At 37.0% G+C, this 24610-nt stretch overlaps 3 protein-coding genes across 4 annotated transcripts in view; 2 read left to right on the top strand and 1 right to left on the bottom strand.

Moving 5' to 3' along the window:
* The first annotated feature begins 2878 nt into the window (after positions 1–2878).
* On the top strand, positions 2879–22351 carry Prosalpha6 (Proteasome alpha6 subunit). Its single transcript, XM_028187665.2, has 6 exons — positions 2879–3026; positions 3301–3551; positions 5071–5230; positions 13334–13543; positions 14194–14379; positions 21104–22351. Exons 1-6 carry the CDS (start codon positions 3024–3026, stop codon positions 21122–21124), a joined length of 831 nt encoding a protein of 276 aa, XP_028043466.1. The 5' UTR covers positions 2879–3023; the 3' UTR covers positions 21125–22351.
* On the top strand, positions 16632–22351 carry Naglu (N-acetyl-alpha-glucosaminidase). The gene is made up of 2 exons (XM_089739531.1): positions 16632–19074; positions 21104–22351. Exon 1 carries the CDS (start codon positions 16708–16710, stop codon positions 19060–19062), a length of 2355 nt encoding a protein of 784 aa, XP_089595657.1. The 5' UTR covers positions 16632–16707; the 3' UTR covers positions 19063–19074; positions 21104–22351.
* LOC114247301 (uncharacterized) overlaps positions 21460–24610 on the bottom strand; it is a 135063-nt gene continuing 131912 nt past the window's right edge. For both annotated transcript variants that reach the window (XM_089739533.1, XM_089739532.1), the window contains one exon: positions 21460–24505. In XM_089739533.1, the coding sequence (XP_089595659.1) occupies positions 23737–24505 (769 nt within the window). In that variant the 3' untranslated portion in view covers positions 21460–23736. The remainder of the gene's footprint in view (positions 24506–24610) is intronic.

The following is a 24610-nucleotide window of genomic DNA, read 5'->3' as shown; positions in this document are numbered from 1 at the left end:
GTGAGTCCGCACGGGTAGGTACCACCGCCCTGCTTATTTCTGCCGAGAAGCAGTACTGCGTTTCGGCTTGAAGGGTGGGGAAGCCGTTGTAACTATACTGAGACCTTAGAACTTATAACTCAAGGTGGTTGGCGCATTTACATTGTAGATGTCTATGGGCTCCATTAACTACTTAACATCAGGTGGGCTATGAGCTCGTCCACCCATATAATAAAAAAACAAAAAATTAAAAAAACTCCAGCAATGGCGCGCGGGCTATTAAAAAACGAAGCGTATACACAAGCAAGAAATAATTTTATACTTAAAACAAATTGTTAATGAAACAAAAGAGCATCTGTTTCGACATTGTGAAACATGCCCTAAGTCTATTAAAATTTGACATGTATATTGTTTTGCTGTTACTTAATAATTGGATCCAATGACGGACCAACGGCGCCCTGTTTGCTCCATTCATAATCTATAATTACTGCCTTTCTTAAATTAAACACGTAGCTTTAGGGGTTACAGTAATTTAATGATAGGGCAAGAGTGATGAGTTATGTATGAGGACTGATGATTTAGCTTCATTTGAAACAATACTCTTTAGGAACTGGGAGGATATTTAGTTTCAGAAAAGGTATGCTTGTTCTGGCAAATTTTTTTTCACTTTTGTGGATGCGGCCCTTGGATTATGCGAGAATTGTGCTTTCTCTAGACGCCAGGTGACAAAAGCCGTGAAAATCCCAAATTAGAAAAGCAAGTTCATTTGAAAAATATAATGAAATGGTGTCTTTTGAGACGAGTTAGGCACTAATGAAAATTGAATTACACCAACCAAAATGAAGTATACTGTACCGCTCTCGCATTTTTATATCCATTGCTGGTTATTTCAATCTATTAAAATAATAATGTTATTTCTTTTAATTACTGGTATTGAGGTTCTTTCTTTATGTTAAGCTCAATATGATTTAAAAAAAGGTCAACGTATTTGAGTTTCAGATAAACAAGATTTTCTTTGTACCTAAATAAACCAAAATCTAATTCATCGTGTGAAATCGTCGAGTAAAAGGCGCCAAAAGACAATCTCGCTCTAGCTTGATTAAGGGCTTAAGTCGGCGCTCTAAGTTTCACACAACACAATGTCCCTAATTGCTGTCTTGATTACTGATTGTAAAGCGTGCTGCTGATAATTATTTTAACATTTTTATAAGTATAGAAGGAACGTGATACGTATTGAACGATAGTAATTTTATCAAACAAAATATCCAGCGATCTTTGCTCGTGTATTGCAACGTCAATTAACAGCACTAGGTACATAAAAAGGATTAAAAGGAGTCCGTGCGGGTAGGTACCACCACCCTGCCTATTTCTGCCGTGAAGCAGTAATGCGTTTCAGCTTGAAGGATGGGGAAGCCGTTGTAACTATACTACTTAAGATCTTATATCTAAAGCTGGGTGGTGCATACAATGTAGATGTCTATGGACTCCAGTAACCACTTAACACTAGGTGGGCTGTAAGCTCATCCACCCATCTAAGCAAAAAAAAAGAGGATTCGGAAAAGCCGTGAAACAAACCGTTATCTGTGAACGCTACGAAGTCGTTAGCATTATCAACGGTTTACGATAGATTTCGTCGTTATTATAACGTTACGACCGAACAATATCAATGCTATTGTTATTTTCATCGGTAAGGTAAAGGTTTATAACCGATTCGATTTTCGTGGAGATGTTATCGACTTAGGTAATAATGTACGGAGAATCGCACGAAGTAAAATAGATATGTAAAGGAGAAAATAAGTGAGTACATATATGTATATATCTGCTATAATCAACATCAACATCTTCATAAATAAAGTATAGATGTAAGCATCATAGAGAAGAATTGAAGTAATAATTAATAGAACTTTTGAGATTTCCTATTCGAATCTTTAATAAAGAATTGAATTGAAAATTGAATAACTTTCGAAAAAAACTTATTAATTCAATTCTGCCTATTTTGTATAATAAGTAGGTAAAATCTATTAGAGAATAGCCTGCAAGAATATATATTATATCAAATATATGTTCTACTACTAAAATTAAAAGCAATCGAATTTTCAAGATGATCCCGCTAACTCGTTTTTACTATCGCACCCCCTCTTCTGGACTAGAATTCATCCATATAAATTAAATGCGTTCACAGTGCATTTTCAGAGACCTCTCTTGTCATCTACCATTGGGCTTTGAAATGAGTGACATGTTTTTCTTCTAAAAGTACTTTGGATGACTTCAATAGTTCCATCATAGTGACGAATTCTACTTTTCTATTTTAAAAGATCTGTAGTAACGTAAAAACGGAATAGCTTAATGTTTTCATATTATTTTTTGACAGTGATTTGGCTCTTAAGTTGCTTGCCTTATTAAATATTCCCCTACCTATCCGCTGTTAGCCTAAGAAGCTATTTCAGCTGCGCAGTGATAGGTAGGTGAGCTCACGGAGCTCAACCTGACAAAATTTTCTAACACTAGCCCTAGCAAAAGCAGTGCTTCGCAGAATCTACCGCTAGATCGGAATCGTGATCCTTTGAAAAATCAGTCAAGAAATTTAGTGTCAATTTAATTATAATAATTAATTCTATCTTTAAAAAATTGCTTTCTGTTTATCATTATCGGGTAATATGTAGATATGTAGTGTTAAATCAGTTTTCTCATTATGCCTAAGTTCGTAATTCCACCATATACTTCGAGATCAAATAAAACTGATTATATTTTAATTATTATAATTTTATTAAATAAATAAATAATAAATTACCTAACTATTATTATATTTTACTATAAATCGAGAGAGAAGTTCTTGGATCTGTAAGTCTTTGCTTTAAGCTCACAATATAGTGATTGACATTTGAAAGATTGTGATTGTCAGTGTCACTTTTAAGAAAGTCACTGCATAGACTAAACTTAGTCTGCTTGTATGGTAAACTATATTTTTCTTTCGCCGCTACATTAATTTTATGAAATTAATTCATAGTAGAAATTGTACTTTTCTAAATTAAATAAAACTTAAAATGGTAAGTAATCGTGGTCAATAATTTTACCAGATTTCTTTAAAAAGACAAATATATGTCCTTTTATTTAAAGAAAAAAATCTGCATAGTCACTGCAAAAAGCTTTATTATACTAAAATAGCTGAATGTATACGGCTGAATGCATATATACGGCCATGCAGAAGTTTTGTCAATATATAAAAATATGAAAACTGCTAAGATCAAAGTAGTCCAGTCATAACTAACCTTCTTAACCTATACCAACCACAAGTAAAAAAAACCGTCACTTGCTTTTCAGTTCAGGAACCAGTACGATAGCGACGTCACAGTATGGAGTCCTCAAGGCCGTCTCCATCAAGTGGAGTATGCAATGGAAGCTGTGAAACTTGGTTCTGCAACCATTGGTCTGAAGAATAAGGACTATGCGGTGTTGATAGCGTTGAAACGCGCTGTGAGCGAATTGTCCGCATATCAGAAGAAAATTATTCCTATTGATGAACATATTGGAATTTCTATATCAGGTCTTACTGCAGATGCTCGTATGCTGAGGTATGTTGTGATTTCTATCTGAGATATTTTGCTTCCTTTTAGTAGGAATTCAACAGGCGCCTACATTGAAAATATGTAGTTCTTAAATGCTACTAGCAATTACATACAGTATCATAAACATAGGTAGTAGACATGTAGAATTGGACAGAAAAATAATTTTTAAAAATCATAAAACATTTCAGTAGTTAAATGGATTTTTTTTATTTAACTTCTTTAAAACCATTTGGCAAATTTTATTTGAACCCTTGAAGAGTTGATTGACAAGCATTGCTGGCTCTTTTTTTTTTGAAATTTTGAACAAAGTTTTAATCGCGCTTTTGATTGGCTTACTACAAGATTAGGCATATTGATCCTGACTTACTTAGTTTAGAGCTTGACCTAAACAGTAATTATGTATTTGTTTTTTGACCATATTTTAAAGCAGACCTTGTTCGTAATTTGTTCCCAGTTATTTATTCACATCAAGTACATTTAAGCCTGGTTTGTCATGTAATGAAGGCTGACAAATTATAATGAAATATGAAAACTTACACTTTTGTTAGTAAAAGCACATTACTATATACAATTACTTCGTCCAATGCAAGCTCCAAACATAATAGGAAAGAAAAAAAAATAGAAATCTTAATTCTGTCCTCTAAACTGTTGAAAACAGCTAACTATATAAATTCTTCCATTAATTTGATGAATTGTATGGCAATAAGTGTTCATTTAGTAAAAAAAAATCCAATAATAAAATATTCTCTATAAGTACAATTAAATACAGTGCCATTGTGCTTGCAGCTATCTAATTAACTACCAGAAAGATTATGTTTTTCAGTATCACCACTAAGATGTTTGGACTATATATAAAAAAAGTATCACAATATTAAAATGATATTATAAAGAGAAACACAAATAGTATTACACAAACAACACAAATAATATTATAAAGAGAAAATATTTGTTTCTTTGTTTGTATTGAATAGGCTCCGAAACTACTGAACCGATTTGAAAAATTCTGTCGCTGTTTGGAAGCTACACTATTCCCGAGTGACATAGGCTATAATCTTTGTTGAAAAAAATGAGGGATCCTTACTAAAACTCCAATAATGTAACCCAAGGTGTAAAAATATTACATAAAATATTCTTCACATCGCGTGCCCTGCGAAAACTATTGATGATAGAATAAAATAATGTACTATGACTTTGTAGAACACATTATTATTCACAAAAAGTGTCACGACAGCATATTATGTCTAACTATTATAGTTATGCCACAAGAAATGTTATTTAAAAAAATAAAACAATATCAAATATCATTGAAGTTTTTGTTAAAGAAAGCATGCTATGGATATGTTACATGATTTAATATTAAAAATTTCCAAGGGCATATTTAAATCTTCATATATGGATTTTGATATTCTCTGTGCCCTGCCAGGTTTTTTCCAGCATCTATCTGTACCTTTCATAATAAAATGGTTAATTAGCATAAATGCAAATGATTAAAATGATTTAATAATGGAATTATGTTTTGTTTCAGTCGCTACATGCGCACAGAGTGTCTCAATCACCGATATTCTCATGATGCTCCAATGCCAGTTGGACGTCTCATCTCGTCAGTTGGTAACAAAATGCAGATTTGTACCCAGAGATATGACAAGCGACCCTTGGGTGTAGGCTTGTTGGTTGCTGGTTATGATGTAAGTATTCTTTCTTCTCCATCGCTCCCTCATTGCTGAGGATCGTGACTCCGTTTTAGCTTGTCGACTGTCAGCCTCCATCGGTTCCGGTCAGTTGCCTGGTGTAGTGCAGCGCTAAGTGGTCCGCTGGTTTACTTGGAGATCTGGTCGGACCAACCTTTGGGGCTCCGGTATACTTTGCAGGAATAAACTGTACCAACTTCTAGATTCCACAAAGTGTGTATTAAAATTTCTTAGGTGCTTTATGATTCAATATAGTAAGAAATAAATACATTATTAGTAAGTTTTTAAATTTAGTAGAGCTGGTTTTGTAGGCTCATATTGAGGGGTGAAAAGCTATTTGGTTTAGCGACATTTCGCTCAATACGCTACATTTATCTTTTGTAGTTATAAGTCCGTTTTATTTGTATTCGTATCAATAACTCACTGATTTTAATTGAACTTCAATTAATTTACTCCATTCGAATAGATGAAGAATTATTTTTTAAGATATTTTTTCCAAATTTAATACTTTAATTGGCTCTCCTGTAATGTTTGCAAGTCGCTTAAACCTAATATAATATATCCTTTCACCCCTCTATATATGTTTTTGAAAGTAATACAAAATTATAGAAGCGAAAGATAATACTGTTTTTGTAACCTGCACTTGTAGACAAGTAAGCAGATTTAAACAATGCTATGCCATTTTATTCAAAGACAATATCAATATTGTGCTTTATGTATAATTTTACAAATTTTACCATATACATACATTAGTGTTTGTGGCATTATCGCATATTACAAAAATTTACAATCATAAAAACTTAAACCTCCCATATATTCGATTTATAAGGTTGAACTCTCATCACAAATAACAGGTTCACTTCAACCTCGAATACCTTATAACTTAAACAAAGGAGGTAGTTAAAATCATGGTCACAATATACCAATTCAAGGTTTTTTTATTTTTTATTGCCCTTGTAGGCAGACGAGCATACAGCCCACCTGATGGTGAGTGGTTACCGTCGCCCATGGACTTCAGCAAAGCCAGGGGCAGAGCCAAGCCGCTGCCTACCGCAGAAACTGATCAAACTGAATTTTATTTACTACTAGCTTTTACCCGCGACTTCGTCCGCATAAGTTTTTTTGTTTTCTCCCGGCTATAAGTCCCCCTGCAACAATGTCCCACTATCGTGTTCCAGTCCTCAACTTCACATCAAAATTTGTTCAAAAGCAACCTAAGCTACATAATGGATAGCTCCGAATGTTTCCTTAGTAAATATAAAAAGTAAATAATGTAAATCGGTTTAAAATACTACTAACTACCTACCTGCCAACCCCCGATGTTAGACAGTGTGACATCCGTAACATCGTCTGCGTAGGAAGTACTAACTTAATGTAAGTAGTATAATAATGTAGGAAGCTAAAAATAAGAGGCCTTATTACTGTAGTACATTTTTGTAAACTATGTTCTTTGTTTTTCCCTCTCTGGCCAACACATGGAGATTCTGTGGACTTGAAACACGTGAGCAAGCCACGTATAATTGTCCGTGAGAAAAACAACTCTTTTCTAAATTAATGCCGGCTACTTTTAATGTTTGCCCCTGAGCTTTATTTATCGTCATAGCGAATGCGATTTTCAGCGGAAGCTGTAATCTCTTAAACTGGAATGGCAAATCTGTCGGAATTATGAGTATACGGGGGATTAAAACGTTCTCTCCTTTTGCCATTCCAGTCATAATGATTGCTTTTACAATATTGCGACCGAGGTGTGTCACTTGCAACCGTGTGCCATTACACAGTCTTGGTGCATCTAAATTCCGCATTAAAAGGACAGGAACGCCTACTTTCAGCCTCAGTTTGTGTGAAGGTACTCCCGACAGTTCTAAAGAATTAAGAAATTCTACAGGGTATGATGTTACTTGTTCAGTATCCATTACAGTGTCTACAGAGAGAAACTCAACAATATCACCTTCCACGCGTGACATAATTTGCTCGTTTATCTGTCCCACCATTTCATTCGTCGGCGCTAAAATTGCTCTTTCACATAACCAGTCTCTATTCCTCATATTAGTTAGCAGTTCGCTATAGACGAAGTTATTTAGATCATCTGGATTATGCACAGCATTGCAGAATTCACGATCCAATGTAATCATGCCATTACCATCCTTTGCCATACGATCTTCTCCAATTTTAAGAAGAGCAGCAGCATATTGTCCAGATTGTACATCATTGTGTAGTTGCACTCTCATATTTGTAGACAGACTAAACGTTTTTACGTGCACCCATAACGTTGACGCTTTTAAACACGCATTTATTTCATCTGCAGGGGTGCCTTTAGTGATAAGCGGCAAAGTCTGTCTAAAATCGCCCGCTAAAAGTACCACCATCCCCCCATGATATTTGGATTACTCTTGATGTCTTTCAAAGTCCGATCTAGAGCTTCAATTGCTCTTTTATGGGACATAGTACACTCATCCCAAACTAATAATTTACATTGCTGCAACATACGTCCACGCTCGCTGTTTTTACTTATATTACAGACTGGCATTTCTTCATGGGCTAAGTTTAATGGCAGTTTAAGCACCGAATGTGCCGTTCGACCACCATTGAGCAGAGTGGCGGCTATTCCGGAAGAGGCAACTGCTACAGCAATTCCTTTATCTTTTCGGATTTGCGCTAAAAGCAAGTTTAAAAGAAAGGTTTTTCCCGTGCCTCCGGGAGCATCCAAAAATAACAAACCACCTTCGCCATCTTCGATTTTTTTGAAAACATTGTCAAATACTAACCTTTGTTCTGGGATCAAACGTGGAACAGACTCTGTCAATTGTTGTTGTAAGGAAGCAGTATCGTAATCTAGTTCCCGTATTAAATCGCTACTGATTTCCTCGGTTCTCTGTGGTCTGATCATTCCATAATCTGATAAATCCTTTCTAGAAATTGTTTTAACCTGGTCTTCAATTTTTGTCAGACCCTCATTGTAAATTAAATCACTGTACGTGACATTGGGATTTTGCTCTTGTAATCTGTGCAATATATCGTCGGTCATATATATCATTTTTGTATTTATCCCACAATTGTTGAGGATTTGAAAGACCACATGTCGCTACTAATACAGCAAATAGCTCTCTCATCTTGCCTGCTGATCTACATTGAGCAGCTTCTTCCAGTGTCACATCCCAATGGTTGTCATTCTCCAGTAATCCTCTTGCCTCACATGCCTCTCGAAATGTAGGATAATCTTGTGTGTTGTATTTTTTTAGATCATTGAAAGAGGTAGGTCCGCGCACATGGTGTAAAAGCATGCGTAGACAAAAACATTCCATGTTACTAACATGAACTGTATAAACTCGTCCTAAAGCATCTCCAGATTTGACGCCAGGCCAATCGTGAACTGAAGTACCTTGAATGCGGCGTTTCCAAGTTTTCCTACTTGCATCCCAAGTATAATACCTCGGCACCTCGACATAAAGAAGAGTTTTTGCAAACTCATCTCTGATACAAAGATCAAAAAAAGCAGTGAGTGTGGTTTTTGGCGGAGTAGTTATTCGTTCGTGGAAATTGTGTTCATTAAAATAAACGCGTTCACCATTTTCTAAATGCACGCTGAGATGTGTCACGGTGGGATGCCTTTCGTGCAACGGAAATGCTAACAGACGCCACACGGCTTCGTTGCTGCTGACATACCGACCAGACTGATAAGTTTGTACCTCATCTACGGGATTCGCAAGATCAGTATTTCTAAAATTGAAAATAGCTTGATCACTACCCTTGTTTATATATTTGCAAATATATTTGATGGCGCGTACTGAACTGCATGCCTCAACATTTATGTGGGCGTTAAACATTTTTGATAAAATTGGTGAATAGGGGACTACCCAACTATTATCAACCGTAACGTAGCTACCATTTCGGAGCTTCACGGTTGCTGTTCGACCTCCGTCTGCTGGCGCTCTTCTACGATACTGCGGGTATCCGTGGTCGTTGTGAACGGTCTCTTTCACTAACTTGCGAGGAAATTTTTTTGTGCATTTTCCGTCTTTCATGCAGTGGCACTGTGGATTTTCGGGTCCGCATGGACCGTGAATCATATTTTTTACAATAATGTCATGGAGAGTCTTGTCAATGTTAGGATCCGGTATTTCAGCGCTGATTATGTTATCTATTTGATCGGGTCGTAACTTATCTTTTAACCACAATAATATATGGACATGTGGCAGTCCACGTTTCTGCCATTCGACAGAGTACATAAAGCAGCGCGCTTCTCTGAACACTCGGCCTTTATTAATCACATCCATTAGTTTTTTAACTTTTAGTCTAAAAACTCTTGCGACTACATCATGTCTATCTATTGCGCTTTGCCCCGGCATCAACTGATTGACTATTTCGGGCCAGGCTGGGTTGCAAGTAAAGGTGACGAATAAGTCAGGGCGACCATGTGTACGCACATAAACAAACGCGTCCTGAGTATTCGTGTAAGTACCGCGGGCTATTTACAAATGAAGATGGTAAAATGACCATACGACCTAAGTTATTTGGATTTAAATTAGCGTCATTTGCCACAGCGTCTTGAAGATGGATGTAATTCTCTGCTCTTAGTTTAGTTTGATTTAATGATATGTACCGTAACCTCTCGCTTTCAACTTTAACGTACATGTCAACGTAAAACTGATTGGCCAGTTGCTTGCATCTTTGTACAATGTTAAAGTTGTTTTCTCGTATCATCATGTTGTAGGCATAAAAATCCATGCATGAAACCTTTTTGTTATGCAAGGGAAGACCTGTTACAGGATTAATTTGAGGAACTTGAAAGTGGTACCCCTCTTGTCCCTTACTAAATATGATCAGATATTGCAACGCATCATAAAATTTATGAGTATCAGGCACCCTGGTTAATGTGTCATCTCGGGCCTGTAAAACTATATCACGGAAAGCAAACTGTTCGCCTGTAACCAAGGCTGCGACTTCATTTATTAACGGTGCATTATACCGCCTTTCATGTTCCCCACTTGGTGTGCGATCGGGGTGCATCACCAACCTATAATCCTCTCCCGGCATTCTTTCTAGTGCTGTTTTGAAAGTATTGATAAGGCGATTATGTTCATGCAACATTCTCTGGAGTTTTAAAACAGTATCCCTTTCGATTCCTTGTATATTTTGACACCTGCGATCAGCTTCGTTTTTTTTATCGCCCATGAAATAAAGTTGCAAAAACTTTGGTTGTTCATTATTTGCGGGAAGTAAGGAACCAATCCTGTGATACACCTGTCCTTGGATGGTAAAAGTAGGTGAAAATCCAGGCATTACGACCTCCTTATCTACACCAAATGACGTCATCTGAAAGCAAGAATTATACTTTCTAATCCTGCTTAAAAACCGGCGCGATTCGTTACTGTCGTATAAAAGTAAAGATTTAAGAGGTTCCTCTGGCTCGCCAAGTAATGGAATTTTAACCTTTCCACCAGAACAGCACATACCTGGAGTTTCTTCTTTCCATTTCAGTGCTTCACAATATCTGCATTTTTTATCCATTCTCCCAATGATAACCAATCGGTGATTAACATAGTCGATCAAAGGGTCATACTCAAAAGCGGCACCATTAAATGCCTCCCACGTACTCATTGAAAACGTACGTCTTCTTTCTGCCTGCCGTTCAGCATTTAAAAGACGTCGTCTTTGTGAATCTTCGTCAGTCTCTGCCGCAATCAATTGCGCGTGACGTTCGGCATCTAAAACTCGACGTGTCTGAGTCTGTTCCACTGTCTCAGCAGCTCTTTGAGATGCGTGGCGTTCAGCATCCAGGGTCTGACGGGCCTGAGTCTGCGTAAACGTCTCAGAGGCCCTTTGAAATGCGTGGCGCTCAGCATCTAAGGTTTGTCGGGCTTGAGTCTGCGTATAGGTCTCAGAGGCCCTTTGAGATGCGTGGCGTTCAGCATCCAGGGCCTGACGGGTCTCAGTCTGCGTAAACGTCTCAGAGGCTCTTTGAGATGCGTGGCGTTCAGCATCTAGGGCCTGACGGGCTTGAGTCTGTGTAAACGTCTCAGAGGCCCTTTGAGATGCGTGGCGCTCAGCATCTAAGGTCCTACGGGCTTGAGTATGCGTATAGGTCTCAGAAGCTCTTTGAGTCGCATGACGCTGAGAATCTAACATCTGACGCGTCTGAGTCTGCTCTTCAGATTCTTGGCTTCTAGCAACTTTTGCAGTTCGAGCTCTGCTAGAACTACGGCTTAGATTGGATTTACGTTTGCGTGGCATATCGAAAACAATAAAACAATAATTAAAGATTTTTAAAATCGGTAGTTTTAAAAACTACAACGTAAGACAATTTTTTATAAAAACTTCGATAAAGCAAACCTTTTTACTTATAACCTAAATATCTAAATCAATCAATAACGTATTGAACCTAAACAACTATGCACTACGACGACGTATGATTTGAAGGTTTGCGTTATATTGAATTATTTTCCCTCGTTTAATAGTAAACAAACTAAGTGTAGGTGTTATAATTTCGGTGATGAACTGATTACCTATCCGTTTCTTTGTCTAAAATGAGTATTAACTTATCACTATGATTGATTACTGAGCATAAAGTTCGTATAAATGTCTATCTAATTACCTCCTCAAGTTTAAAGCGTAGCTAGTTATGTAGTACTATATTAATTCTGTGGTGTAGGTAATTAGATTTTATCTGTATGTAATTTAACAGTCAGTTGAATAAAAAATCGTATACAAATCAGATCAATAGCTATGGCGTAATGTGATTCTAGACAGAGTTTTAATGTTGTAGATAGGTAGCTGTGTATAGGTTCCTGTGGGAATGAGATATTTTCCCGAAGTAAAAAGTAGTCTGAATTTTGGTACCTTCCTACCCTATAAGTTAAGTAGTGTGATGGTATGTCGCTAAGTTTCGATCCAAGTAAAACTGTTAAATAAAGACAGATGCATCAAAATTTTATAATAAATTCCCTAAATTATGGCGCCTACCGACCCTCTAAGTTAGAAAAGTGATCAAATACTAACTTTAAGTCTTAGTAACACTCATTTAAAAAAAAAAACATCAAAATCATTTCAGTAGCTATGGCGTCATTCGCTTCTTGACACGATCACGCTAGATTTCCGCGGGAATGAGGTATTTTCCCGCCGTAAGAAGTAGCCTGTGTCCGTGCCTAGGATCCTATCTTTATATTAATCAAGTCTTATAAAAATCCGTTCAGACGTTAAGGCGTGAATGAGGTAAACTTTTAAACCAAACTATTAAAAATCACTAACTTAATTAGTTTTCTGCCTACTGCCTACGCCTTAAGTACGATAGCATGAATATTAATAGCCCATATCCTTTTCTAGGTTACTATCTATCACCTAACTAAATTTCATCAAAATCCGTTCAGCCGTTTAGGCATGATAGAGCAAAACTCCCACCAAAAACCATAAAAAAATCACTAACTCAATTCAGTTTTCTGCCTACTTCCTACCCCCTAAGTACTATGACGTGATCATTTTGATCTTATATCCGTTTTTAGGTAACCATCTATTACCTTACTAAATTTCATCAAGATCTGTTCAGCCTTTTATACGTGAAAGAGAAAAAGTCCCAACAAAAACGACTAAAAATCACTAACTCAATTTAGTTATCTGCCTACTGCCTACCCCCTAAGAACGATGGCGTGATTATTTATAGCCTATGACCATTTCTAGGTTATCGTCTATCACCATACCAAATTTCATCAAAATCCGTTCAGCCGTTTAGGCGTGAAAGAGGAACAGACAGACAGACAGACAGACAGACAGAGTTACTTTCGCATTTATAATATTAGTATGGATAGCGACCCGCCCTCGCTTCGCTTCGGAAACTGTAATTTATTATTGATTTCTCCGCTATTTAATGGATGTTATTATACACATAAACCGTCCTCTCTTTAATCACTCTATCTATTAAAAAAATCCGCATCAAAATTCGTTGCGTAGTTTTAAAGATTTAAGCATACATAGGGATATGGGGACAGAGAAAGCGACTTTGTTTTATACTATGTAGTGTTGAACACATTGATTAATAACATCTAAGTAACAGTAGGGAAGTCAAGAATTAAAGAAGGATACTTATGATGTCTTTGCTGATTTCGACAGGACCAAGGACCTCATATTTACCAGACTTGTCCGTCAGCCAACTACTTTGATTGTCGTGCGATGGCAATCGGAGCACGTTCGCAGTCAGCGCGTACCTATCTTGAGAAGCATCTCAATACATTCATGGATTGTGACCTTCAAGAGCTAGTAGCTCACGGTCTTAGAGCCCTACGGGATACGCTGCCAAATGAAGTTGATCTAAACACAAAGGTTACCACTTTTATTGTATTAAATGTATATATGTAAGGAATTGTGTATGTATATGTATGTACGTGTGGGTATGTAAATACATATATATATATATTTCAATTGATTGGTTTACCGCATGTAATTAGTTTCCAAACGATTCTTTTCCACCTAATAGTTGTCTGGAAGAGATCGCTCTTAGCGATAAGACAGCCAACTCTACTTTTTTGTATTTAATGTTTCGCATTGTTTCTTTTGTTGGTGTACAATAAAGAATTTTCTCTCTTTCTCTCTCTAAATTTTTTAGCACTATTAATGACCAGCATGGCCTAACTGAGAAAGTCTTGGTATAGCTCATTAGCGAGCCATTAGTTTTAATGTAACAGTTGCCAGTGAATGCCTAAATTCAGTTCAATATGAGCACATGAGAAATCGTAACTCATATTTTAAAAAAATCTAACATTAATTCATCCTGAGCTGGGATTCTTTTCTTTTCTTTAATAAAGATAGTGGTAGAGGATTAAATCTGCATTCCACTCATAAAAGACATGTTACCGAATGAATTGTTAATAAAGATAGTGTTGTTGAGATTTGAAACTCATTAGCGATTTACATGCACATTATCCTACAGTTCGTTATGTATTTGGCTGATTGTATGTAATTCGATGTTACAGAATGTTTCTATATGTATCGTCGGTCCCAAGACTCCGTTGCGTATATGCGATGAGGAAGAGTTATCTCGTCTGTTAGCTCTGGTTGAGGGTGAAGAGAGACGCGGCGGCACCGCGACCGGCGACGCGGGCGCTCCGGGAGGCGCCGCCCCGCGCGACCAGGGGGACGACCGGGACCCACAAGCGGCGGTAAATATACCAATCTTTTCACTACACAAGTCTAAATAGTACTTTTTCTTATTGCTTAGTTTCGCAGCCCACCTGGTGTTATGTGATTACTGGAAACCATAGACATGTACAACGTAAATGCGTCACCCACCTTAAGATATAAGTTCAAAGGTCCAGTATAGTTACAACGGCTGCCCCACCCTTCAAACCGAAACGCATTACTGCTTCACAACAGAAATAGGCGGGGTGGTGGTACCTACCCGTGCGGACTCACAAGACGTCCTACCACCAGTAATTATCCAAATTATAATTTTACGAGATTGATTTTTATTACGAGATGTTATTCCTTCACCGTGGAAGTCAATCCAAAATAACTGGTCCATTATGTTAAATTTTGTTTCCACTAAATTTCTGAATGACTGACGGATCAACTGATGTGGTATGATTACCAGAACCCATAGAGAATACTGTGTAAATACAATGAAATCACAATTTAATTGTAAAAAATGATGTATTGCCTTTCAAACTGTAATGTATGACTGCCTTGCGGCAGAAATAAGCAGGAGGGTTGTCTCTACCCGTAAGTTTCAGTGTCCCACCAATACCAGTGGATGATAATAGGCATAGGACTAAGCGTAATTGCTTTCAGTAATTTAAGCGTTTTCTGGTTATATTTCTTACCGTGAAATAAAGAAATAAAGGTTATATTTCTTACTGTGTTAAACTTCGATCAATAATAGTTGATCGAAGGTGTTAAAGAAAAAACCCAGGACACACTATTGTTGATCTGCATCGGTATTAAAATAACAAACAAAATAATAAGTGTTTTTAACTAAATTAAAAAGATTAGTCAATCACACTGTTATTGTTTTCACAATATTAATTTATGAAATTACTGAATAAAAAAAATTAGTGTAGCCACTATACTAAAACTAATCAATAATCATTGTGTCATTGTGTTGGCCAATCCTTGGGTTTTAAGTGTGAAGTCTGATTCAGTTTTAATGTGCGAATTAGATATAATTTATTAGTAGAATCAGCTATAGTTGAGCTACCTTAATAATAACATTTTTTTTGGGGGTCTTGCTTTTACAACAAAATCGCACAAAACATTCAATTTTCTATATAGAGAACTAGATTTATTAAGACAATCAAGTTACTTTTGTGTATTACGAAGTCAACGGATTCCTAACAGACGGTACGTTTTCGGTATTACGTGTTGGCTCCGGACTGTTTCATTTTATATTTCTAGTGTTTTTTTTATATCTAATAACAACAAAACCCATAATGTCTCAAGACAATCCACAATCAAATTTTGTCCATATTAACATACGGTGCAGAAACATAGACCCTTAGTGGTGAGACCATGTACAGAATGGGCGTTTCAAAGCAAGCGTTAAAACGCTATAAGCTAGCAATCGGGTCTGTACTACCCACATTAGAAGCCAAACAATATTATAGATATTTGTTAGAGAGTAGCAGATCCGAAATGGAGTTGGGCTGGAGACTTGGCAGGACGAAATGATAATAGATGGAGTAAGACAGTGACGGAATGGTGGCCAAGCTCATAGAGGTACCAGAAGTCCTATGGCATAGTGGCTGCGATGACATAGTCAAAACGGCAGGGTAGATGTGTATGCGAATGGCGGACTATCGTACATTACGGCATAAAACGAGGAGGGCTTTACCCAGTAATTTGTATCAAAGGGCGAAAAACGATGATGATGCCCGTCACTTGCGACGAAGGGCTCGACGAGTAAATTAACCTTCAGACACAGCCCACTGAGTTTCTCGTCGGATCTTCTCAGTGGGTCGCGTTTCCGACCCGGTGGTAGATTCTGCGAAGCACGACCCTTTCTAGGGTACGTTTTAGCAGCGTCGTCAGGTTTGAGCCCAGTGAGCTCACCTGCTAGTTAAGGTTACGCTGAAATAGCCTCTCAAGACTCTCAACTAAAAAAAAAAAGATGATGATGCTTTTTTACAAAACGCTTTTTTGGTAACCCATTGCAGAGATAACGTGTTGGCATTCAACAATCACCGTTTCAAAGACATTTGATTTAAAGTGAATAATTTGAATTCGAATCAGACTTTTAATAATAACTTTGGTCTGATTACAGAACATGACGATTATGGTTAAAAAATAATAATATTATAACTATTACATTTTATCTATTCTCACATGGTGAATGTCACACAGTTTTTAAACTGATTAAAAATATCCGAAGTATGTTTTGGGTTTCTTATCTCTTGGCGGGGGTCAATGTTCACTTTCTTGTCGCCCACTTATTGTCCATTGTATAGTAATGCCCCTATTGAAGCCTATTAAAAATAAACTCGCATCAGTGAGCGATGCTCCGCGCTACAATGCAGTACACGATACTGCTTGTTGTTTTATTAAAATCAGTGTTTTCATACAGTTTGAATCTCGATTACTTGGACCCAGTAAAGTTACAAACTATCGCGCCGCCAGCGACACAACAAAATGCCGCCACTCAAATTATTTCAAAATATACGACTAAGGTTGTAGTCGAGATAAACCCTCTATTGTTTAAAGACAATAAGGATGTATTTTCCTTGCGCACGGTTCAAGGACTTTTACACATACGCGCGACAACCGGTGTGGCGGCTTTATGGGGATTTAATTACTACTTGAAAAAATACTGCAAGAGTCAAATAGCGTGGCAAGTTCAACGAGTTGTGGTACCGGAACCGCTTCCAGAAGTCGACGAACTTGTCGTTTCTAATGATAGATTTCGCTACTATCAAAACGTGTGCACGGCGTCTTATTCATTCGTTTGGTGGCAGACAAACGATTGGGTCGAACACGTCCAATGGATGGCACTGAATGGTATTAACTTAGCTTTAGCGCCAGTTGCACAGGAAGCGGCTTGGGCTCGCGTCTATCGCAGCCTCGGAATGACGGACGACGAAATAGATGAGCATTTTACCGGTCCCGCGTTTTTGGCTTGGCTTCGTATGGGGAATGTACACGGCTGGGGTGGACCACTCCTCAAGTCATGGAACGACAAACAAAGAGAAATTCAAGATTCCGTAATCGACTACATGTACCAGCTTGGCATTGTACCGGTCTTCCCGGCTTTCAACGGTCACGTACCGAAGGCATTTGCACGAATATTTCCAAATGTATCTTTTCACGACGTCGATACGTGGAATAAATTTGACGCTGAACATTGTTGTGGCTTGTTCGTAGATCCGAATGAACCACTGTTTAAAATAATAGGGAAAATGTTTTTAAAAGAAACTGGCAGTTTGTCAGCCACGAGTCACATTTACTCTTCGGACCCATTTAACGAGGTTAAAATTAAACAATGGTCAACAGCTTTGGTTGTGCAAACGGCCAAATCTATATTCTCGACATTATTAGAATTCGATGACGAAGCTGTCTGGTTATTGCAGAATTGGATGTTTGTTAGCGATCCGTTACAATGGCCTAAGTCTAGGGTACGGTCATTTATGACGTCAGTGCCGAATGGTAGAATGTTGGTACTGGACCTTCAAGCGGAGCAGTGGCCACAATACGAACTTTACGAGATGTATTTTGGTCAACCATTCATATGGTGCATGTTACACAATTTCGGCGGCACTTTAGGAATGTTTGGTAACATGATAACGATCAATAAAGAAGTGTATTATGCACGGGCCCTCGCAAATAGCACAATGATTGGCGTCGGCCTTACTCCTGAAGGAATAAATCAGAATTATGTAGTTTACGATTTAATGTTGGAGTCAGCTTGGCGTAAGAAACCCGTAGAAAATCTCGATACTTGGGCAGGAGAATACGCGGAGCGAAGGTACGGTTGCAACACGACAACGGACGCCTGGCGGTATCTGTTAAAAAGCGTATACAGCTTCAATGGCTTGAACAAAGTCCGAGGGAAGTACGTAATCACTCGTAGGCCCAGTTTCAACATTAAGCCATGGGCTTGGTACAAAAGTTACGATCTATTCCAGGCTTTGAAAAAGTTTGTCACGAGTACAGATTGTTACTCCGATGGATTTCTATATGATATTGTTGATGTTACAAGGCAAGCGTTACAGTACAGGGCGGAACAACTATACGTAAATATGCAGAGCGCTCGCTATACCAACACTTTGTTGTTCAAAGAAGCGATACAACAATTTCTGGATGCCATGATTGATATAGAATCGATATTGCGGACAAATACATTTTTCGGTGCAGCCGATTGGATCGCTAAAGCTGAGAATTTCGCGAGAACACCAATAGAATCGTATTCATATAGTTTGAATGCTCGCAATCAAATAACTCTGTGGGGCCCTAACGGGGAAATAACAGATTATGCATGCAAACAATGGGCTGAGCTATTCCACTATTATTACATTCCTAGGTGGACAAAGTTCTTGGATGTTGCCCTCGATGCCAAAACGAAACGCGAGGTCTTCGACGAGAAAACTGCTCGGGATATGATTCGATCCACAGTCGAGTATAAATTTCTGTTTGTGACTTTCGACACTATCCATCGACCTGCGGTTAACCCGATAGATCTTGCTCTGGATCTGTACCAAAAATGGGCGTTTTATCCTGGTCTCGATGATCTGCCGCAAAACGTTATCCGCCCCGATCCCGGAAAGAGAACCACCCTGCCCGACGTTGATAAAGAAAGCGATGAGACAGAGGATCCCCCTTCCGTTATTATGTGGCACTCCACAACGCCGATCAATTAGTAAAATAATAAGGTATACTGCAATTGGCGTTGCTTTAATAGATGATTTTTTTTTATTATTTCTAAAAATCATAGTTTTTTCGTTAAGAAAAATTCCGAATACTCCGATTCGAATACAGGAAAAGATCAATTGTAGTTCCGACTGAAAACTTCCGGCTATGAAATGAGCTCCCCTCCACGGTGTTTCCCGAGCGCTATGACATGTCCTTCTTCAAACGAGGCTTGTGGAGAGTATTAAGCTGTAGGCAGCGGCTTGGCTCTGCTCCTGGCATTGCTGAAGTCCATGGGCGACGGTAACCACTTACCATCAGGTGGACCGTACGCTCGTATGCCTACAAAGGCAATAAAAAAAAACGTATAATAATAGTTATGTCGAAATCTACATATCCTATTGCCCTATCTACTTCTCAACTGGATTCTTTTTTTTTTAATAACGTATGAATACATTTAAATACGGCCGTATTTTTGTTTCGCTAAAATAATCGTTTGTAATAGATATCTCAAAACGATCCTAGTGTTGTGTTACAATTACGAAACCGCGGAATTCGTATGCACGCGCTAAATGTAGCCAGTGTTTAAACAGTTAAAATAATGTAAATAGCACATTATTTCATTGAAATTAATATTGCTAGACTCGATCACTAGAATATTACTAGATTAATTAATAGACTCGAATAAAATACCACTGATTTCTTCGACGTTTTAAAATAATATTTCACATTTGTTATAAAACTTATTTACGAAATATATTTTGCAATGCTACAAAACGTACTCCTATAATCCCGACGCCCTCAATTAGGACGGCTTTTGCTCGCCGTTTTAGCTCCTACATGAAACCATACTTATATAACAGACTCAATAAAAAATACAAAATTCTTAACCTAAATTACGAAGAAGTTAAAAGAAAGTTAACAAAAGAACTGCTTAATTGGTCCTACTCTTTTTCGGAGGAGTTTCTGAAATGCATTAAGTAACCCTAAACACGTACCTATGGTAAAAATCATTACACCTGTTCCTTTTCTTTTTATATATATGTGTATGTGTGTGTATGTGTATGTATGTAAATATATATATATATATATATATATAATATTCGCTTACCTATTTTGATTTACTCGTATATTCAGCACCGTTATTACTAGTTTTAAGATACTCCTGTAAAAAACTCTCCACGAGACAGGCAGTGCCTAGTGTGGAGAGTTTTTAGCAAACTGTTATGTGAGTCGTCTATTATCAAAGGTGGCAATCTGTGCTTTTGGACAAAAAAATGTTATTGATATGTCAATACAGATTGATTTGAATATAATCGTCTCCTTCAAAGAATACGGTTCAAAACCTGCATTAAATAAAGGTTAATACTTAACCTGCTATTTATCTAAAATGTCGTTCAGAAGAGTTTTGTGACTGCCAATGGAATACAAAGTCAATAATTCGTTTTTCTGATTTACCAATAATTGTGCAAAAGTCACATTGCCGGCTTTGATAATAGTCGACTCATGTAAATGTTTTCAAGGTTAATAAATAAATTATTATTATTATATTATTATGTATTCCTTTCATAAACAAATAGCATAATTGTTTATAATTTGTACAATCCGGTAAACAGACAGCATTCTGTTTGAATAGGACGTCTGAGAGATATATTTATCTCTTTCCTAGTCTAAAAATCTAAATGAAGTTACCGGCCGGCCACCGCACCACAGAAAGGTCCAGACCTAAGTCTATTTTAGACCAGTACAATGTGGCTTGAGGCCTGCTAGATCTCTTTGGGTTTAAAAACTTTCGTTAAAGTTGCTTTTCTTGACAAGATATCAGGAAGTTTAGTAGGATGTTTTCTAATCATCTTAAATGTATAAATAACTATATTATCTTATTTTTATTTATTTTTTAAAATAAAGTAAAATATATTGCTTCTTAATACACAGTCTAATGAAAATAAATTAAAACCTTAAACAAAACATAATTTGAGAACCAATTGGGGAAAAAAATCTGCTTATGCTTTATGGTTTTTGTAATATTAAAAAAATGGGTTTTTTTTCTAGGTGGCAATGGAAACGGAGTAACTTCAGAGCGACTCCAGAGCTCCGCAGATGACGGTGTGAACACGGATACAATATATCCGGTAACATTCAAAAATTATGCACGCCGGTTCACTGCGGACGTTCATCTACCTTCTTTTGTTTTTTCTCTTAAAGGAATGCCTTGGCCAGTGCTCGGATTAATTGCAAATTTTTGACTTGAGGTATTATTGTAACATAATTAGTAACATTGTGGTTTATTTTCATGAAATAAAATAAATAATAGTTAAAAAAAACTAACAAAATACGCTTTTATAGAAAATCCAACTAAAAAATAGAAAATAAATTTTAATAAATTTGAATTAAAAATAGTGTAAGAAAAACTATTATTTATTTTTCATTTTTTAGTTGAATTTCAACTTTTTCAATATATTTGTTCCGGTTTTTTTTTAAATATTGAATTGTCAGCGGTCCTTAATAAGTATACCAAATTTCGAGCTAATCCGACGTTCCGAATGGGGTCAAAATCATCTTCAAAGATTCCGTTACAAACATACATACGTCTGAAGCTAATAAAAGCATCTTATATTGAAGTGTATTGTTGAAAATTTGGTTTTATTTTCTGTTTTTTTTTATTGCTTAGCTGTGTGGTCGAGCTCACAGCCCACCTGATGTTAAGTGGTTACTGGAGCCCATAGACATCTACAACGTAAATGCGCCACACACCTTGAGATATAGTTCTAAGGTCTCAGTATAGTCACAACGGCTGCCCCACCCTTCAAACCGAAACGCATTACTGCTTCACGGCAGAAATAGGCGGGGCGGTGGTACCTACCCATGCGGACTCACAAGAGGTCCTACCACCAGTAATTACGCAAATTATAATTTTGCGGGTTTCATTTTTATTACACGATGTTATTCCTTCACCGTGGAAGTCAATCGTGAACATTTGTTGAGTACGTATTTCATTAGAAAAATTGGTGCCCGCCTGCGGGATTCGAACACCGGTGCATCGCTTCAACACGAAAGCACCGGACGTCTTATCCGTTAGGCCACGACGACCACAAATTCTATGATAGTATTATATATGTTAAGAATTCAAGCTTCACCAACAAGCAAAAATATTCAAGCTTCATTTTGTCAGAAAAAAAAGCAATCATTTCTGGGCACTGGCCAAGGCACTCTCATAAAGAAAATATGTAATAGTTTTTTTGTCTTTCAATTATTTGCTGTGTATGTATCGGTAAAATAAAATAAATGCGTCTTTATAAATCTTTGTTTTATTCTATACAAAATTTCGATACACTTTACTTAACATAAAATATTTGGACGGTTTTGTTACATATTGTTTGAAATTTTCTAATATTAAAGTATTATAATTATAGCACCAAGAATAACATTATGGTTACATAATATGATAGCTCATTTTAATAAAATAAACATGATTACACTCCAACTGATCCCGAAAAGGAAAATAGATGCTGGTGATACTTAATAATACTATTGGTTTGATTCATAATGAGTTATCGGAGCTTTATAAAGCCGTTATAAGAAGTCAGTCAAAGATGTTATTCCAATAAAAATGAGACTTTGGGGGTATGTCGACGTAACACATATCTGTCAAGGTTTAATTAAACTACGGAATTATTTGCAAGTATTTAACATGAAATAACAATATTTTAGATAACATTTACAATTAGAATATTACGAATGTAAATTGACACGTTTAAATTTTGGCGGGTTTTCCCTTTCCTTTACCACAGACTATATCAATCTGTGTAGAAGTTGCTGCCAATGGCTGTATTGCTCTTACAATCCGCCTCAAGACTATGAATAGAACGTCTTGCGAGTTTATTAAGTTCCGTTAAGGCATTGTTAAGTACTACTGCATGCAATGTAACATGAGTTGACCTGGAGGTCAACGGCCTCTATCGAACAGGTTTGGCCCTTACTCTTATGACACATTACATTTTTACACAAATATTGCAACAAGGGCACAATTTAAATGTTCGAAAACTGAACGACTTTTGCTCCGTCCGTAGTAGACTGACATTTGCAATTTCTATAATACCTAGCTTTAATTATTTCCGTAGCATTAATTTTGCCATCCAGCATCCAAATGATATTTTATTTTAATAACAATTCGCTGAGAAAATTTCGAACATTGATTGTATAGACCTTTGGACTGCCTTATGTAAAACTTTGTACGATTAATGTTTATGAAAAGTAAAAAAATGAGCTAACAGTTATTGATTCGAATGTTGACTAGGCCTAGCTTACTATAACTTGGTGGTTTAATATATATTTGGCATCGTAATTTAATCATGTTTAATACCTAAAGTAGAATCGGATCTTTAGTCTAATTACTTTATAATCATTTTTATTGTCGTCAACTGGTTTATTTTATAAAAGTTATTCTAAAAATTTCTATCATATAAAATCAGAGATCTAAAATAACGGTATATATAATTAAATAATTATGTTTGATTACACTTCGCAGTGGGGTTCGATCGTGAGCACCGTAATTAATATTATATACAAAAGAATATACACTTGGTAAATAAACATTGGGATTTTGGGTAAATAATCCTAACTCAGTAAATAAGTATGGTAATTTGAAATGTATCTTTGGGTCAAAGTTCGTTGTTCAATTACTATCATACAAGAGTGTCCAGAACATATCCGAAATTTGGCTGCTCTAAAACCGGTACGTAACTATCTTGAAGGAGGATTGGCTGTCGGCTGGAAGCTTCGTTCAATTGTTTTTCCAAAACAGCATTCTGCAATTCCTCTTCGTCCAGTTCTAAAGTGAGTTCATCTAAAAGTTTCACCCGACATTCTAATTCCTTCTCTGTCTTTTCTAATTCTAAAGCGTTATCCTTCATCTCCTTTGCTGTTGTTCCTAATTCGTTGTCTATTTTATCTAGAAGCATCATCACTTGCGCTACACTCTCGCAGCTGTTCGCTTTGTTTTCTTCAGTGTATCTTTTGACTTTGGCCGTGAGTCTCACCACCAGCTCTTCCTCGCGGTGCAATCTCTTGTTTATGATTGCTAGTTTCTCTAGTAGCTCTATTTCTTCTCTTATCTTGGTCAAGTCGTCTGCCGATGCATCGGAATCTGTGTCGGTATGTGTCTGCATTAGTCTTTCAGAATTGACTTGGCAGATGTTTGTTAACTCTTTAGTGAAATAGTGCTCTCTCATGAGATGTCTTTCTCTTCGGGATTTGTGTTTCGTATGTCGTCTCGGCGGCGTGCCACTGCCGACACCGACGCCGCTGTCGCTGTTGCCCGCTTGACTGTCATTAACTTCACTACACCTTCCAATGTCGCGAAGATAAGATTCCAGAAGGTAGTTAGTTCCGTGTTTCTCCATTCGACTCTTGTGAGTTTGATCTTCAAGGTGGTCTATCAGTTTTTCTTGCTCTCTAAAAAATAGATATTTCCAGTTTAGAATATTAATTGGCGAGAAAAAAATACCAAATTGTAATCTGTAATAATGTAGAGAATCAAGAAGGGCCTTTAAAAATAAT

This window comes from Bombyx mandarina, chromosome A1 (assembly GCF_030267445.1).
Source record: "Bombyx mandarina strain Sakado chromosome A1, ASM3026744v2".
NCBI lineage: Eukaryota > Metazoa > Arthropoda > Insecta > Lepidoptera > Bombycidae > Bombyx > Bombyx mandarina.
Note: the sequence above shows the minus strand (reverse complement) of the source record. Positions and strands in the feature narration are given on the sequence as shown.

Coding starts and splice junctions, on each gene's coding strand:
- Prosalpha6 (XM_028187665.2), top strand. Junction 3,552..5,070: donor GCAGATGCTCGTATGCTGAG/GTATGTTGTGAT, acceptor GTTTTGTTTCAG/TCGCTACATGCGCACAGAGT. Junction 13,544..14,193: donor AAGTTGATCTAAACACAAAG/GTTACCACTTTT, acceptor TCGATGTTACAG/AATGTTTCTATATGTATCGT.
- Naglu (XM_089739531.1), top strand. CDS start 16,708: ATGCTCCGCGCTACAATGCAGTACACGATACTGCTTGTTGTTTTATTA.